This window comes from Topomyia yanbarensis, chromosome 2 (assembly GCF_030247195.1).
Source record: "Topomyia yanbarensis strain Yona2022 chromosome 2, ASM3024719v1, whole genome shotgun sequence".
In the NCBI taxonomy this organism is placed as follows: Eukaryota; Metazoa; Arthropoda; class Insecta; order Diptera; family Culicidae; genus Topomyia; species Topomyia yanbarensis.
The window spans coordinates 363,638,683-363,657,784 of record NC_080671.1 but is presented as its reverse complement, the minus strand read 5'-3'; the positions used below and the strand labels follow the sequence as shown (position 1 = coordinate 363,657,784).

Genomic DNA, 19,102 nt, shown 5'->3' with positions numbered 1-19,102 from the left:
TAAATATTATGTTGGGCGGCGGACTGGACTGGGATCACTCAGCCACTCACTGAAAAAGGGGTCCCTATTATTAGCTCGAATCTAAACGCGTCAAAATGTCAACTGAAAATAGGTGTATCCGGAGTGTTCATTTGTGTTCACATTTTGCTAGCGCCGCCATTTTTATTTTGATTACACCAACCAATGTGGCTACGCCACATCGATTTTTACGCGTGCTAAGCCGGGCAAACGAGTGGATCACAGATTTGCTTACTTCCGGCGGCGGGTCGGCGGCTACCTCGCCCGGTTGATACTCAGTGGCTTTGAGCCGCGTCGGTTCCAAGCCTTTGTTATTCGGCTAAACAGTATCGTACTGGTATACCTTAAACATAGCTTCCTGAAAGGTATTGGATGGTTATCGGAAGTTTCGTAAAGCATAATCTGGAAAACAAAATGTTTCTGGCAACGCTTTAGCTCACCGTAGAACTCTAACGATTTCGCCACCTAGGCGCCAGTTTGACGCTACAGAATGAACTTTGTTTTTCATTCTACGAGTTTTGATTCGAGCAAACAACATCCAACCGTGTTATGCCCAGGACAGGTTAACTAATTTCTAGCAGAGTAAAACTACGCAGTTGTACGAAAGCTTCCACTAAATTTATTCAGTTGCGCCGTTTAAAAATTTAAATAAAAGCATGTCCAATAGAACAATTGCAAGTTATTTTTGCGAAATAAGGTAAGAGTTATTATTGATATGCGATACAGAGGAAGAACGATTATTTTTAATTTCTTATAGAAAAACTTCTAGCAGCGGATGGTGCCGCCACCAACAAGCCGAATAAGCATGCAGAGGCAACTAAAATTAAAGGGAATTATATCACTGAAAAAAGTGCTGATATAGGTAAGCTGGGTTAAGATTTCTTTTAAGTTACGAATTAATTAAAGATTGACCAGACGAACAGATTGTGTCACTTGCTCGTTTGGTGAATCGTTACGTTAGGTATACATAAATAAGATTTTCGTTTCAAATTTTAGAGTTTCCATATATAGATTATTTCATTTGTTTTAGGTGAATGTGTGGCAGCAGATGATGTCAGCAAGTGTGCTGTAGTCTGTGACGTGAATGTCATTGGTAAATGTTCTGAGTCAATCGGTTTAACTGCTTCAGATGGCCTATCTACGACTCCTTGGTTGGACTCCAATATTTCAAACGTAATTAGGAACGCAAGTGAGATTGAGGATTGTATGTACTTGATCATACGTATTTGCCGTCCAACGTGTACTAGTAAAACGATTATTATAGTCTCCTTTGTACAAGTAACCCAATATTTAGTTACTTCAGTTTTTTAAACGTTAAGCTTTACGTTGATCTTTGTCAGCGCATAACATGTAGAACAGTTGCCATAAGATATTTAAGTTTGCAATGTCCAGTCATTGCCCTGACTAGACAAGACAACAAGAATCGGTGCACATTCTAGTCAGACCGAACTAAGTGACAAAATATTGGTTTCGAGAAAAACGGTTTTAAAGTTTGAATCGCAGCATCCGTTACGTTATAATTGGGAATTATTTTTTTTGTAATCATTCTTGTTTATGGCTACATATTTCAAATCTGGCAAAAGTCGAATGTAGCTGAAGAAATTCTTCACCCAGTGTTATCATTATCTCATTTTTTATGTTTTGCGACTTAGTCCGGTCTGACTTAACGCCGACCATATCTAGCCCTGACTAGAATACTGCAATTGTACTTAAAAAATTTAACAAAATCCTCTTTTTCGGACTCACATGCGGTATTAAAGTTATCTTTTACAGCATATTCCCTGTTTAAGTGCCGATTGTACGCCACACAGAATGCTTGGAATACGATATAGTATCTACCAGTGTTATTTCACGACAATATACCCTATCACCAGCTAGGTCCTCCAACAAAGCACCGTCAATGTAACGAACTACGTATTCTTCAAGTTGTCGCTCCATACAGGCAGACAGCAATTCCTCGTGAAAAGGAATTATCACATTGAAAGATTTAAAAGATGTTGGATTTATCAGTGGATAAAATCGACTATCAACACCTCCACATTTAATCCCGTGATTTTCGCCTACTATCCTATTTCCGTCCAGCTTTCAATTTGGATAGTAGCTCCGTATTTCATTTTAGTATAAACTTTTACGTGACAAATGAAAAAATAATATATTTTAATGTCACCTTAGTAAAAACCAAACAATCAACAATTATGTCGTTTTGGCTTGACCCCGAAATTGAGTCAAGTTCTAACCCCAACCGCTGTCAGCTCATACATTTTGACAGCAGTTGGGGTTAGAACCTAACTAAGTTTCACATTAAACAAAAACATTAGTGTACCCTGAAACCGGAAGAATGGTGTATCGAGAAATTTACCTTCTATATAATTTGCATCGGAAGGAAAACTATTTTTTCAAAAAAAATATTTTGTATTAAAAGAAATAACATTTGATTGGTATATCAGATGAGCTTATAAAATTAAAAATTTACTTCACGATGCGTTTTGAAAAATGAAAATAAAAACATCATCTTTGCACTCTCGTGCCATCTGACAATCAACATTCAGCGTAAGATCGCGAATGGGATTTTGAGAAATTGTTTCTCTATAATTGTTATACGTGTAGAGATTGCATACGCATTAGGCGTTAACTGCAACAACTTGCATGCAATGAAAAGCCGTAGTTCATAACTTGTAAGGAAGAATGTTGCGGTGGTAACCAAACTGAAGGTAGTCGTAGTAATCAAGCAACATTTTCATTTCAATCAGACCCGAAGATGCCAGATGCAGGGTTGCCACATTTACAGATTTTTCTGCAAAATCATATATTTTTTCCATGATTTTCATCACAGAATCTGTGTACACAAATGAGATTTTTGTTAAAACAGATTTTCACAGAAACTCGAGTTTGCAATTGTTAGAATATTTCCAGTTGAATTGTTTAACATTGCAGAATGTTCTCCATGTTTATAATATTTGGTTCAGTAAAACTTTACTTGTCACTACGGTTAAATTAGCGTATAGTACCTCATTATCAGATGTCGAAACCTCTAACGGCCGATTTCTTCACTTGGATGAAAACCGGTTTTCGTTGAAAACCAGTTTTCGGCCAATTGCTACCCAGCAACCTGAAAACTAGTTTTCAGCTAAAACACGGTCAGCGTGGCAAGCAGAAAGTTAGAAAAAGTTGAGCAAAGCGAAATTGTTGCTGGCAGAGTTTCTGCGAGCATTTTGCGATTTGTGCGAGAATTCTGGCAACGAATACGCTCAAATGCAACAACCGTTTCTGACAGAAGCGGTTGAACCAACCGATGCTGCTCACTTTTATCCAGAATCCAGCCAGAAATGTACGGCCAGGATCTCAGCACGCTTCCTGCCACATCTTTGTCAGATGTTTTGCTCGATTCGTGCTAAATTCTACCAGGTAGAAATTGCCAGGATCTTTGCACAGTTTATGTCCGAGTTATGCCAAGGTTTAGCTCCGTTCCTGTCAAAATTTGCCAGAAAACGCGAGCGAAACCGAGTTCGCCCTAGCTCAACTATCCCGACAGGATACGCGCAGAAATCTGACAGGGCTGCCAAACCAAGACTTACAGAAATCTAGCAGAGCGGCCTCTGCCAGAAAATTTGCTCACTGGGAACCGGTTTTCATCCAGTGAAGAAATTGGCCGTAAGAAAACTCGCCCAGCGAACGTTCTTTGATGGGCCGAATCGTTTTACATTGAACCTATATGTCACAGGCATAGGTCCCACTGTAAACATTTTGTGGGGCGGCGGACTGGGCTGGGATCACTCAGCCACTCACTGGAAAAGGGGTCCCTATTATTAACTCGAATCTAAACTCGTCGAAATGTCAACTGACAATAGGTTTATCCGGAGTGTTGATTTGTGTTTACATTTTGCTAGCGTTGCCATTTTTATTTTGATTACACCACCCAATGTGGCTACGCCACATCGCTTTTTACGCGTGCTAAGCCGGGCAAACGAGTGGATCACAGATTTGCTTACTTCCGGCGGCGGGTCGGCGGCTACCTCGCCCGGTTGATACTCAGTGGCTTTGTGCCGCGTCGATTCCAGGCCTTTGTTATTCGGCTAAACAGTATCGTACTGATACACCTTAAACATAGGTTCCTGGAAGGTATTGGATGGTTATCGGAAGTTTCCTAAAACATAATCTGGAAAACAAAATGTTTCTGGCAACGCTTTAGGTCTCAGTTGAACTCTAACGATTTCGCCACCTAGGCGCCAGTTTGACGCTACAGAATGAACTTTGTTTATCATTCTACGAGTTTTGATTCGAGCAAACAACATCCAACCGTTTTATCCCCAGGACAGGGTAACTAATTTCTAGCAGAGTCAAACTACGCAGTTGTACGAAAGCTTCCACTAAATTTTAGTCAGTTGCGCCATTTAAAAATTTAAATGAAAGCATGTCCAAACGAACAATTGCAAGTTATTTTTGCACCGGAAAGTCTTCGAAAAAAAGGTAAGAGTTATTATTGATACGCGATACAGAGGAAGAACGATTAATTTCAATTTCTTATAGAAAAACTTCTAGCAGCGGATGGTGCCGCCACCAACAAGCCGAATAATCATGCGGAGGCAACTAAAATTAAAGGGAATCATACCACTGGAAAAAAAAAGTGTGGATATAGGTAAGCTGGATTAAGATTTCTTTTAAGTTACGAATTAATTAAAGATTGACCAGACGCTCGGGGCCAAAAATTAAATTTGCCGCCCCTTCAATAATGAATTTTCAAGAATTCGATTATTTCCCACCTATTCATATGAAACAAATATGATAAAAGTGTTAGAAAATGCATAAAAATCTTCACACTTCTTCACATTTTATTGTCAATATTTTGTTATTAATATTCATTGTAAAGCCATCACTTGTTTATATATCATTTTATTATTAAATTGTTAAATCGTATCTTTCTTACTTTCGCTTCATGCAAAAGTTTTACCCTTTTTGTCTATGATTGTTGAAAAATTGAGTTTGTTACCGTTATTCAGTTATTTTTCTTCGGTGATCAAGTTGAAGACGAAGTTCTACAAGACGCTGATTAGACCGGTGGTCCTCTACGGCCACGAGACCTGAACTATGTTCGTGAAGGACCAACGCGCCCTTGGAGTTTTCGAATGAAAGGTGTTGCGTACCATCTATGGTGGCGTGCAGATAGAAGACAGAACGTAACGCAGGCGAATGAACCATGAGTTGCATCAGCTGCTGGAAGAACCATCCATGGCGCATATCGCAAAAATAGGACGTTTGCGGTGGGCTGAACACATCGTAAGAATGTCGGACGACGACCCGGTGAAGATGGTTCTTGAAGGCGACCTTCCAAGAACAAGAAGACGGAGCGGACTGCGAGCACGGTGGATCGACCAGATAGATGACGACCTGCGGACCCTTCGAAGACTGCGAGGCTGGCGACAAGCAGCAATGGACCGAGTGAAGTGGAGACGGCTTTTACATGCAGGTAAGGTAAGTATTTGAAGATATGTATATGAATTCGTTGTACCGTATCCCACCGATTTCCACCTCAAAACCATCACGACTGCTACGTTCTCTACCAGCTACTATGTACCTTGTCTTGTCAGAGTTTATAGTCAGTCCGATTCATGCAGCTGCCCTTTTAAAAGGTAACAATGTTTCTTTCAATGCTCTGCGATCAATACCAATGATGTCGAAATCGTTCGCGAAGTCAAGAAGCATGTGAGATCTCGTGATGACGGTTCCGTTCTTATGCACATGCCTTCTCCAAGATTGGGCATATGAGGCCATTCAACCAATCCGAAGGCATTTTTCCTTCCACGCAGATCATCCCAATCACGCAGTGGATTGCTTCGCACAGCTAGTCACTCCTAATTTTTAGAAGTTCACCTGGGATTCTCCCCTTCCTAACGACCTTCGTTTTTAAGCTTTCGCATAACCTCCCGTCTATAAATCACTGAACAAAAAGAAATTGCAGGTTTGTTTACCCCTCGCTTCGCCGGGTCTACATACTCAAAAAAAAATCTTCGGTCGAACAACGTTCGCTACCGTACGAAGCTAAACTTCTATAGAACACTTATTAGACCGTTTGTCTTATCTACTGTGCTGGTATCGTACCCGCAATTTAATAGGAAAGAAAACACCTCTCCAATGAAATTAAAAGATTGAAAATACAATGTATTCTTTTTGAGTTAGAGGCATTAAAAGAAAAATAAATAGTTCACAGAAAAGTTCAATAACTCCGTAACAGTTGAAATTTGATTATTCGTGTAGAATGATTTTTTCTCCAAATATGATCCTCAATCACCCCTAGAGAGATTCTTAACCATGGACCAAGCCACCTGTATATGATAATGCTCCCTGGTTTAATCCCAACAAATTAGTCTCCATACTCCCACTACTACCTTGCAATATGTATATAGGGGACTTGTGGGTAAAATGAACAGGGGGGGGGGGGGTAAAATGAACAGGGGGGGGGGGGTAAAATGAACAGGTAGCCAAATCAAGTCAATGTTAGTTAAATTTAGAACAAACTTCACAGAAACGTGACCTGCCAAGTATTCAAAGGATATTGAAATATTTTCTTTTGATAAAAAGCTGTCGAATGTGAAATAAATATGATGAAAACCAAAATCGGCATTCATGTTTGTCGCTGATGTTAAATTCGGCATGTAGAATATAAGGTCTTTTGTGGTGAAATTTTAATTTTATTGTGAAAATGGTGTTACATGACAGTAGTTGAACCTCTTGCAGATATTTCACAGCAATCAGTAGGGATCAAGACAAATCGGCTCAATCGGAACGGCTGTTAGAAAATAAAATGTCTTAGGGGGTAAAATGAACAGGTTGTAGTGGGAGTAATATGAACCATCTTGCTGCTCCAAGTACCAAGACTTAAAATTAATAGCTAAGTTCAAGTTGCTATATATTCACTGTTCTCCAACAGATCCTTAAATTTTAAACACCTATGGATTACCCCAAGTTTGTAGATGTGTTTCCATGTCACATAATTGTAAATTGGTTAGTATTACATGAAAATTTAATTTTTCCGTGACAAGTTTTTTTGCCTACAAAATGCCCTGTGTGTATGCAATGCTCATGATCCGCTGGGACATCAGCATTGCTCGGAAAATGCTTTTCAACGCTAAGCATTGCATACATACAGAACATTTTGCAGGTCACTAGAAGGTGTTCATTTTACCACCAGCACATGTTCATTTTACCCACACGCTATAAACATGTCTCTTTTTTGGACATGTTTTGAAATCAAGAATAATGTTTGAAAACTTGTATTTATGTCGAAATATTTTCACCAAATATGTACAAAACATGTCTAACAAGAAACGTATGAGGTGATTGTAGTATCTCAATCACTTATTAGTTTTTAGAAAATAATGACTTTGCTTAACGTGTTCATTTTACCACCAGTTCCCCTAGTTTTGTTCTATCGCATCCATCATCTCGATCCCCAACCATTTTAATCGTCAATAGTTGCCAAAATGAAATAAATTGATTTTTATCGTGGTTAATGGAACTTGAACAATTACTAAAAAAATACTATAGAAATTTATTGAGTAGGAAATGCCGCCCCCTGATTTTGCCGCTCGGGGCGGTTGCCCCCTTCGCCCCCCTTAGAGGTATACATAAATAAGTTTTTTTTCGTTTTTCATTTGTTTTAGGTGAATGTCTGGCAGCAGATGATGTCAGCAAGTGTGCTGTAGTCCGTGACGTGAATGTCACTGGTAAATGTTCTGAGCCAATCGGTTTAACTGCTTCAGATGGCCTGTCTACGACTCCTTGGTTGGACTCCAATATTTCAAACGTAATTAGGAACGCAAGTGAGATTGAGGATTGTATGTACTTGATCATACGTATTTGCCGTCCAACGTGTACTAGTAAAACGATTATTATAGTCTCCTTTGTACAAGTAACCCAATATTTAGTTACTTCAGTTTTTGAAACGTTAAGCTTTACGTTGATCTTTGTCAGCGCATAACATGTCTAAAAGTTATTCGGTTAAATAATATCCCGAGGTGTGTGATGACTTTCGTTTGTTGATTGCAGCGGTCGAAAAACTAGTGGATGTTCTAAAATCCATCGATACTGATTCAAAAATTTGTCCAAATCTTAAGTTTGGTAGAACTAAATCTTCGGCGATTGTGAAAGGCGTTCTGGCGCAAGAGCAGCACGAGCAGTTGGCAACCAAAATGAAAAACCAAAACTTTAGCCTAATCATCGATGAATCCACAGATATTACTACAAATAAAACAGCCATGGTCATACGATTAATGGAGAGTGAGACGGAAAATTTTCAGGTAATTTTTTTCACTTTATAACTATTTTAGACTAATCGGTCTTTAAACATTTTAAGTAAATGATGTATTCTACAAGACCGTCGAGATCCAGGCAGGTGATCACAAAACCATCTATCGAGCAATTATAGATAAATTCATCAATGATGGTATTGATTATAAAGAAAACTGAAATGTGTTTCCTTTGATGGTGCATCGGTTATGATGGGATCAGAGAACTCTGTCATGATGCTTTTGAAAAAAGATTGCCCAGATCTCATTGCGATCAAATGTACTTGTCATTCCCTAGCGTTATGTGCTAGTTATGAGTGTGCCAAAATCCCATCCTATATTGAACATTTACTCAAGGATATTTACAGCTATCTCGCGCATAGCCCTAAGCAGTCTGCCCAGCTCGCTATGATCCAAGAAATCGTGGACCTTAAGCCATCGAAGATGCTACATCCGTCCGCAACAAGGTGGTTGTCACTAGAAGCTGTTGTAAAACGGAACTTGGATAGATACGATGAGATAAAAGTGTTTTTCTCTTTTCAATACAATTATGACAAAAACACTGCTGCACAAAGAAATCTAATGCATCTGAATGACCCGATGACTAAGCCAATACTGCATTTTTAAACTATATTTTGCAACTTATCAACCGATTAAATCGAATGTTTCAGTGAGAATCACCAGAATATACGATGATATATGAAGAGATGTATGTATTTTATATACTAATGTTAAGCAATATTTGCGAGGACAAATCCATGAAATTGCTCACCAGTACAGAAGACACAGATTTCTTTAACCATCTAAAAGATAAGAACAAAATATATGTAGGGCTAGCTGCAGAAGAACTTTCAGGCGTCCTAGACGAAGAAAAAAAGCAAATATTTTTTGAAATATGCGCAAAGTTTTACTTTGATCTTATTAAACAAATAAATCGAAGATTCAATTTTTGAGATATTGATAACACTAACGATCAAGAGCTTGAAAATGAGTACCGCGAAATTAAAATAAAATTACTTTCGGGAGTGGGCGTAGCGTATTGGTAAATCGATTGCCTTGTACGCAGCGCACCTGGGTTCGAGTCCCGACCCCGCACATAGGGTAAGAAATTTTTCATAACAGATTTTTCTAACCCGAAGAGGCGAATGACCTTAAGGTTAAAACCTCTATAATCGAAATAAAAAAAAATTACTTTGCAAACATATAACTATCAAAGATACTGATTCAGTAGTAGAAGGCTGGTAAAAGATACTAAACATAAAAAAGGTGATGGAACACTTGCCTTTCCGCTTATGCGGCATTTTATTATCCAATTTTATTATACCCCATTCATCGGCTATTGTGGAACGTTGTTTCTCAGAATATAATGCAAATAAGACTAAAGTCAGAAACGAAATTAATAAGGAATCTGTAGATAGCATTCTGAAATCAAAAAGGTTTATTCGATCTCTAGGTGGTTCCACTAAAATAAGACTGACAAAATCTTTAAAAGTAAATTCAGCAAAAATATGTATAGTACTGGCATTGTAAATGTAAACAAAACTGTTTATGCAGCGTAATGCTGAATTACGATGGACTGGTTTTTCGAACGTGTGTGCTTCGTTCTAGTCCGATTTCCATTTGATTTTTCAGTCCTCATATATTAAATTATTGTTATTGTTATTGAGTACACACACCACTTCTATTCGAACAGGTAATCGTTGTATTGCACGATAAAGATAGGAATCAATAAGTGTTAGGAAAAATCGGTGTAGCACAGGTATAAATAAATATCTATTCTATTCCAGTATTGAAAAGCATCCTGGAAAACACTGCAGTTATTCTGTAGTGTTTTTCTTGTCAATATTAATATTTGAAGCATATGTTCATATGTCGCAAATATTAAAACGGCCAGGCCTACTGTGCAGAGTTGGGATTGAAGATGTTTCAAAATTAGACGACAATTAAATTATTCATTTAATAAATAAGTTAATTAACGAATTGTTTTGAATCCTAAATGAGGAAGAAACGAGGACAACCGTACCAACCGTTTCAGTTTATAGGGAATATAATAAATCATTGGTTGTGACTTGGCTAAGAAGGTTAATGTCACTCCTTTGGTCCTTTGGAATGGGACAGAGGTATTTACACCTTGCCCTGGCTAATAAGCCTTGGTTAAAGCTCCTTTACTCGCTCTTAACTCGCGGCCGAGAAATCCAGATGTTTTTCCGAACTATTCTGGCTGCTTCTGAAAACTGGAAAATTTGACCAACGACAATCGTACTTTCTCTTATTCTAAGGAAGGGAATTGCGTCGGAGGTAGTTCGCATAATTCGTACAATGATGCGCTATAATGCGCACTACCTCCGACATGAGAGATTAGCACTAAACAAGCGAAAAAACGACTGTCGCCGGGCGGACCCTCCAGCCCTCAACTGCAACAATAATACTAACGAACGAACCAACTAATTTCAGAAATAATCTGTTAGAAAATGGCAAATAAATCGGACTCACGTGTAATAAGATCATCCAGAATGCTGTCATCTGCATCTCTCGTGATGGCGGCATTGACTCCCACACACAGAATACTCACAATTTTCTGGGTTCCAGTTGTAATTGATGTTGCTTTCAATCGAGCCCAAAAGATCCTTTATCGAGCCAGTCATCGCTTCAAACATTTTTTGAATGTTGAACACTCCGAAGTGAACGTCTTTGTCGGGTTCAACGACACCTGCAGCCAGGAGGTCACCGGAATGAACCAGCTCTGGGTTTGCCAGTTTTGAGGAGATTTCCTAAGGTTGAGCCACTTGCAGGGTGATGCCTGTGGTCGTATTTCCTCGAACTCAGTCCGCTTGGGGCACGAACTTCTATATCCAAAATTGTTCTCTTCATCAGCTGAGGTGTTGAAGAGCAGCAAAAGGTAAACTTCATTTTCTCAAAAACGTGTCAGCAGCGAAAAGAAAAACACCTTCGCCGTCAGAGATTGCTGCGATCGATCCACGTTCACCGCAACGGTACTTTTCAAAAAACCGCACAGGTAGAAATATATATCAACACAAAAATGTATAAAAACTGTTGCATTACTTTTTGGTTTCTGAGCTTCATATGTTCTTGTTTTAATATAAAATAGTAGTTACATATCACTAGATGTCGAGTGGACGCGTATCTCATTCACTAAACTAACTTTAAAAACTGTATGTCTGATATTCGTTTTCTTCTATAGCAAATTCCATACACAGATTGTTTTACAGATAATTCGAATTGTTTCACAGATTTTTTAACATTGAACACAGATTTTGATATGGCAACCCTGGCCAGATGTGAAGGCATGTCATTCATATCATAGATATTTGAAATGTGTGTGAAGATATTTTTTAAAATTTGAAGACAATTTTACTCAGCAATCTTGACGAAGCTACAAGAATTAATGAAAAGTATTTGAAAAACACACGTCCGCTATAGAATCAACATTCAAGATACATAGAATAGATATCGTCGCTGTTGTGCTATCTTATGGCAAACGCCATTATGGGGTAATCTGAGTTCGATATGCCACATTATTTGTCAAAAAAATCTCTACAAAGTAGTTTCACAAAATTATTCTGATTTTTTACAATAACAAGCTTTGAAGTGAAAAACTCGGTTGGTTAACATCTTTTTAGCGAAAATCGAGTTTTTCGATTCAAAGCTCTACCAAAAATCCTAAAATCAAGAAAAATTAGAAGCTCCTGAAAACAAGACAATCAGCTTGGTGCCGAGGTTAGTTCGGCGATTCACTGACATCCCAACGACCCATACTCGGTGGTCTGTCGCAGTCTACTTGATTATTCCTCGGCGATGTATCTAGCCTACTCCCGCGGAGAATTTCCCGGCGGTGATTACTCTACCGAAACCGTTGCTCAGTGTTCATCATGTCATTTCTACTAAAAGGCGATCATGATCTGTATTACCACTCTGTTGACCGCGTTTCACGTGTTTATGCCGTTTGTCATTCTGTAGATTCAAAGACCACATGCACCGGTGACTTCTAGACGTACTCACACTCTGGGTACAATTGAGACGTTTCGTGCCCGAACCGATTAAGATACTTTCAGAAGCAGTAGTGGCCCGACACAAGCGGTGTAAGGTGGAAGTTCCCCTTTCCGTGCTTTCTATTGACCCACGTCGACAGGTTTGGGTTTTGCCGGCAGGTCCACCTTCCTGTCTCCGCATTGTCTCATTCCTGCTGTCACGTCGCCATCGAAACGATTCTGCCTTGCGCTTCTGCCTTGCGCTTCTGGTGTTCCATCGATTGTAGCACACACGGAGATACTGGTGGTGATCATCCAGGCGATAACGCATACTGCCTCTGACGATATTGTTCTGCACGCGCTCGCGACTTGTGCGGTCATCACCCGGAACGTCCTGTTCAGCTTTTCGCGGTTCCGCTTGGTTTTTTCAACGCAGCACCACAGGGAGGAACCCCATATCGCACTATCGATGACGAAACACTAGATAGCAGACGTCTCATGCTACTTCCCGTGCCACCGACGACGTTTGGCATGATCCTCGCTATTGCGTTAGTTGCCTTTGCTGACTTTTCGCAGGCCTAGACGACTTGGTTTTCGAAGCTCAACAGGTCGTCGATTATCACTTCCAATTGTTGCTTCAGTGTACGCTGCGATGCAATCACGTGCTCTCCGACGTCGATCAGCATCTGCTGAACCTTTTTGCATTTGCTGACTAACAACACGTCCGTCTTGTGGTAAGCTATCAGTAGCATGACTGAACGGGGTACAGATAGCTCACCACAAGACGGAGGTGTTGTTGTTGCAAAAGAAAAATCAATTTAAAGTGTTAGGTACATTTTTGTTGAACATATTCATTTTTTTTAATTTCATTTAAATATTTTGGGAGGTGGAGTTTGGAACACCTCCGAAAAAACAGTTGAGTGACGAGGGATTTTTGTGTTTCGTATTCTACTCGTCAGTCTCTCATCAGGAAACCACGGCTTCCAGTCTATAGGCGTTCACATATGTTGTCCGATCTGTTTGGATTTTGTATCTGACTGACGCCAATTTGCAGTGCAGTCAGTTTGTATTTTCACTCTATCTGACAGCAAGTAAGCGTTAGTTACTGATGAGACAAAAATACACAAAAATTCAACATATCGTAATTTAATTTATATGTTAACCGTAGAAATAATGAAAAGAGTGTAAGTGAACGTTGTAAAATCAATTTTTTTGGATTTTTTCGTCAAAATTAAGACTAAAAGAAACTAAGCAATTCAATTGAAAGACGGATAGGTATTGAGTTATGTTCTATTAGGGTGACCATACGTCCTGGTTTTCCAGGACAAGTCCTGGTTTTGCATTGACTTTCCTGGTGTCCCGGGAATGCTTGATTAGTCCTGGTTTTTGTCCTGTAAGCCTAATATATTTATATTTATTTAGTCTTCGCTTTTCACTATGCTCCAGATCGCAGTTACGACCGACCGCAACCATAACTGCGACAAACAAAACTTAATACAGTCGAATCTCCCAATTGTACCTTCCAATGTTTTTTTTTAATCTCTCAAGAATGCCTCGTCAATATCGATGAAACAATGATTACCAGCGCTTCTTCTCGGCTTAAATCGCCTTTCAATCCGGGACTCGAAGAATTCTATTTGGTACCTCTGAAAAGACACATAGGTGTTTTGGTGCTTCTGCTTGAGTCCTCTTGCTAGTGGCTTTTTTTCGTCTTACGGAAATCCATTCCATAAAAAGAAAAATATCAGCTATCGTGGAATAATTTCATTGAGCGCTCTCTTGAGCTGGGGATCATGGAATTACTACGGGGTCGATACCAGTACCTAATCAGTCGCTCTGCTTGTCAACAGTACAGTGAATCAAACGAACATTTCTACCAAAAGTCTGCTGTCTATAAACAACCAAAGCAATCGAATAATAGAATTCATCCCAAGACAGTGTGAACAATAAAGCAGTTACTTTCATCGGTGCGCTATCGATCATTCATTTCAAGATGTTTGAAATTCAACAGCAAATTTGCAAATGCAGTTTAGACTAACGGAAGTCGTCGTCATACAAGCCCACCACACTCGTTACTGATAACGTTTAAAACTTTGGCCATAACGGAAAGCTGTGCCATGGAAGACAACATGCAATACGTCGTTGAGCATGATAATGTTAGGACTAAGATACCCGTTTATATTGACAATGATAAGATTGGTATGCGTTTGCACGATCTACACCTGGGTACTATTAATAAATTTTTTACAACCATCATGTCGGAATACGCAAGATGGAATACTTTAAGGTTAAACCTGGAGAAAATTTTTCTATGTATTTCCAACGGTGTTTGTTTCGTGATAATGCGAGTGACGGAACCTATTCCTTCATACCTGAACTTTCAATTCAAAGCAAAACGCGTGACCAAATCTCAAATCACGCTGTGCACGCATGAAGGACAGACCCCTGCGACTACGAGAAACCATGCACATAAACCTCTAACGAAGCACAAACAGTTCAAACCAGGTGAAAACCCATGCAACATTAACAGTGAGGATAGCATGAACGAAAACGATAAACCGAGAGAAAGCGGACTAAGTGATCCACAAACAACAAGAGGCATTGAAATAAATAGATCTTCAACAAGAAATAAGATCTTTACGCAAAGTAATAAATTGCGTACACAAGATCGGATGGATATACAATAAAATTCGATATATTTATTTTTATTTACACATTGATCATATTAAAAAAATCCACGGCTCAGGTAATGCATTGAGGCGTACCAAATAAATGAAATAGCTAATGGACGATTAACATGCATTTACGCTTGCATGCTGAACAGCGACTAACCGCCGAGTCTAGCATCCTACATAACAGGGAGTATGGAATGTCGCGCTCAAACCAGTGCAGCGAAATTTCAAAACCAGTTACTTATTTCAGCTTGTATGGTATTTACCGAAACCAAAATTCAGAATCATTAACTTTCCAACTGACTGCAACTTCATGCCGAATGGAATGCTTGAGTGCAGAGGAAATATAAATTCCTTCACCAACCAAAGCATTTATTTGTTTTTATGTGGACAGTTTGACGGCAGAAGCTGACATCTTCTACATTTTCGAGCATAAGTGAACTGCATAATCTATATCTGGTGCACTTTTGCTCAATAATCCCTCTTATAGAAAGAACGGAATCAAAATTCAGTTTGCTTCTGAAACCGAACATGTCCGAGCCTGAATACGCTGTGTCGGGAGAACGAATGACGAAGGAAACGAACCAAACATTTCATTCATTGCGACGGGCATGAATTGAATTTTGTTTTCTTTCAAGTTCACGCAGGGATGTCAATTTTTCAAGCTCTGGCTCAAACTGATATTATTTACACCAAGCTATCCGACAGACATAGCGCAGGGAAGCTACTTGGGATCGCTGATGTTCTGATTTACGTCAATGTCGTGTTTTTAGTACTGAAAACTACTCGCCGGTCCTGCACAGACCATCTCAGCATGAAACGTTTGCTGATGGTGGTGTAGCAAGAACTGCCTTTGTGTAAAAGTTCTTGGTGATCGAATTTCGACTAAAGACTTTCTGGCAGAGCTCTTCCTCCCAGACTCCCAGAACTTTTCTACTGTCGAATATTACATGGCGTCATTATTGTCACAGAACTTTTTAACTGCCAAAAATATGTGGAAAAGGCAATGTCGATTGAGAGGTACCGGTGGAAAGCAGTACCCTTTCGACTGTCCTGGTTTTTTACTTGTCTGATATGGTCGCCCTATAGTTCTATCAAAGACCTTGCGGTAGACCTGGGTGGAATACCCAACTTCTTCCAGCAGAAGGCAAAAAATTCTTCACATTTTCCTTTCAATCATGTCCATATGAGCCTGCCTAGTCCTAGTTTTTTGTACTAAATTTATAACCGATTCGCTCTAGAATACCTATGCGTCTTTCAATTTCGTTGCATTCTTTTCTTTTACTAATTAAAGCATAACAACACAAAATCAATTTTTCTTTAATTTACATTAGTTTAGTGCATCATAGGTGCAATGATTGTATTAAAACACGATGGATTTTTTCAAGGATTTTTTTATAGTCAACCAAGGTGACAAACTCCACGTACAGTCAGCATTAAAGTATAACTCTCCTCAAGTCCGCTGGTGTAGCATGTAGCTCCGGACTTTATTCGATTGGTTCTATTGTTACTTCCTGATCACCGCAGCTGAAAATATCACATTATGTAGTACATTTTAAAGTATATCTAAGAGTATTTCACTTAACTTACTAGGGCAAATCATGTTGGGTTACTCTGATATGTCTTTGCATCAGATACTGATCTATCAACTCGTCAACGCGACTTTGGGAGCTGGCCGAGAGGTCGACAGTTCTCGAAAGCAACCAGAAGTTTTCTATGATCAAAAATATTACATGGCGTCATTATTGTAACAAATTTCAAATTACACCAACACCTACCACCACGAATAGTGTCACTAACGGGGAAGCAACTCCAGACGAACGAAAAACTAGTATAATCCGTATCAAGCACCCAATAGTTCGACGTTGTCGGAGCTGTTGGAACGAATTTCAGGTAAGTACTCGAAAACTGCTAAAGGAACCCTACGCAATTACTTACGCATTGCACCGAAGCTAACGTTCAGCTTTCCCTGCAGCGGCACTTCATCGGGAAACGAGATCACTGCCCGTCCAATGGCCAGTTCAAACTGACCACCGGGTGGAACTAGATGACGGTTTTCAACCCGCACTGAGCCATCCTCGTTCAATGTGTAGTTGACGTGAACGCATTCGCCGCCCCGTTGGTTTACCGTTTCGTAACGACTAAGCTCGTACCATTCACCGGCGTAGGCAAGCACGTCGAAATTCTGCACCACCTGATGTTCCGGGCATTGTCCGATGGAGATTATCTGAGCGACTGACGCACCTCCAGCCAGGAGTAAGATACTAGCAGTCACAATCAAATTCATCGTCTGTGTGCCGAAATGTTCAACCATTAATACGTAACAGATTAGGAAATTGTAAATTTTCAGTCTTTTTATAGGAATGCGGCTAACGCACAAAGACGGGATTGCTACAAGTACTGTTATAAAACGATTTTTCGAAAATAGAGATTACTGACCATTCAAGCTGATAACAATATATGGTAGGTGTCTAACATCTTTGTGTTGACCGGTATCGTTTGTACTCAGTTCGGGGCCCATATTCGATCTAAAATACCTCACAAATTAGTCACGAGGGAAATCTCTTAAGCTTTCCAGAGGAACACAAGAAGAGTATTACATAGTATTGGGCGATACTGTAGGGGAATGTGTTCGGTTTTCGGTACACTTTTATTTTTGGCTCACTCCAAATTTCATATGAAGGGTATCGATACTTTATTTCCCGCGGTGCTAAGTCAGTTTTCGCTTGACGGGCATGCCGCAGACTCAGACGATTCGCATTTGAAAACCTGTTTTAATCCACCTAGTGGTGCAATTGTGCCTTTCTCATTTCTCTAAACTATGAGTCTATGACTGGTTATGTTCGTTTCAATTATGGAAATATCTAATACGTTCTTAGCAAAGTTTACACCTACACACAACGGTTCCCCAGCCACGAAACTGATGAGCTACGTGTCGACGGTGAAACACTTAAAAAAATAACATACTTTATTAGCCTAATCAGCATTAGTTCAATGTTGTCTTTCTGCTAACTAATTTTGTCATGCGTGGGTGGGTGTGTGAGGAGGGTGAAAAACCTACGAACGAACCACTCTCCAGCTTAATTCGGGATACCTTGTGTAACAGCGGCGGTATAAAGATGAAGTGGTTGACAGGGGGAGGGGTATGAGTGATGGATGGGGTGGTGGTCTGTGGGGGGGGGGGGTGCAATGAGGGCTGATCTAAGGGGATTTTAAATTGGTGGTAACCAGTGAGGGGGAGGGGGGTATAACCCTTCCCTGTTTAAACCCAGAAACTTTATGTCAATCGAAAAAAAAAATTGACCGGGATTAGGTTGGCGATTTTTAGAGTGATGGCATATCCTTTCTATATGAGAGAGGCAAAAATGTCAAAACATCCTGCCTCCTGCGGAAAAATACAAAAGGTTAAGCTGTCGGGAATAGAGCTGCCATGTATACAGATTTATCTGTATTATACAGATTTTTAAGCATAGATACAGAATAAAGATTTACAATACACAATACAGATTAATACAGATTTTTTGACATTTCAGTTGACAACGTTTTGGCGGACCCTTCCTGCAGCCGTTTTCATTAACTATGGTCATTTCTTCGATAAAATATTGTCAAATGTTTTTATATTCAAGACCTTCAAAACTATTGAGCCAGGAAATGTACAGACCACTGTAAAGTATTCTTGTGTACTACTGCTCTTAGTTTGTATCGATAGTTTAGTTTTTCAAATATCGATACACCACTATCAATATTTTTTGAAAAATTGCCCAATACTAGCATGACAGACATTTTGCGGGCCGTAATATATAATGCACTCTTTATCCTATTTATTACTTATTCAGAATGTGTAACCCGTCAGGGTAACAATTTAGCACTGGGTGGAAATATACCATTTATTGGGTATACACTCCGTGGAGTGTATTAGTTTACATGTGTAATTACCCAGTCAAAAAGGGCAAGTTGCTGGCTAACGGGGGGCTATTTGCCAACTCGGATGCGCTAATTGCCCTTCAATTTTCCAACAAATTGCTGGCAATTAGGGGGCAATTTCAAATGCAACATTTGGGCGATTTGTCGCCGTCATTTTTTTTGCCGCCCTATCCGCCCTTAAATCGCCTCAAAATCGCCCAGGGAACGCGTCATTTAA

General features: G+C 39.6%; 1 protein-coding gene, 1 long non-coding RNA gene and 1 pseudogene across 2 annotated transcripts; 2 read left to right on the top strand and 1 right to left on the bottom strand.

Moving 5' to 3' along the window:
- The first annotated feature begins 483 nt into the window (after nucleotides 1-483).
- Nucleotides 484-1,795, top strand: LOC131684435 (uncharacterized). Its single transcript, XR_009304651.1, has 3 exons — nucleotides 484-715; nucleotides 776-880; nucleotides 1,049-1,795. It is a non-coding gene; the product is annotated as an uncharacterized LOC131684435 (long non-coding RNA).
- Nucleotides 1,796-7,578: 5,783 nt separating this feature from the next.
- On the top strand, nucleotides 7,579-12,278 carry LOC131680721 (uncharacterized; annotated as a pseudogene).
- Nucleotides 12,279-16,295: 4,017 nt separating this feature from the next.
- Nucleotides 16,296-17,274, bottom strand: LOC131684432 (apolipoprotein D-like). Its single transcript, XM_058967290.1, has 4 exons — nucleotides 16,900-17,274; nucleotides 16,740-16,835; nucleotides 16,552-16,675; nucleotides 16,296-16,488 (listed from the first exon to the last, which is right to left on the bottom strand). Exons 1-4 carry the CDS (start codon nucleotides 17,246-17,248, stop codon nucleotides 16,449-16,451), a joined length of 609 nt encoding a protein of 202 aa, XP_058823273.1. The 5' UTR covers nucleotides 17,249-17,274; the 3' UTR covers nucleotides 16,296-16,448.
- Nucleotides 17,275-19,102: the final 1,828 nt, after the last annotated feature.

Excerpts from the sequence above, each read along its gene's own strand:
- LOC131684432 (XM_058967290.1), bottom strand. The coding sequence starts at position 17,248 with ATGAATTTGATTGTGACTGCTAGTATCTTACTCCTGGCTGGAGGTGCG. Across the intron at positions 16,836-16,899 it reads CGTTAGCTTCGGTGCAATGC|CTCCGACAACGTCGAACTAT; the intron begins GTAAGTAATTGC and ends TCGTTCCAACAG. Across the intron at positions 16,676-16,739 it reads TAGTGACACTATTCGTGGTG|AAAACTTCTGGTTGCTTTCG; the intron begins GTAGGTGTTGGT and ends TTTTGATCATAG.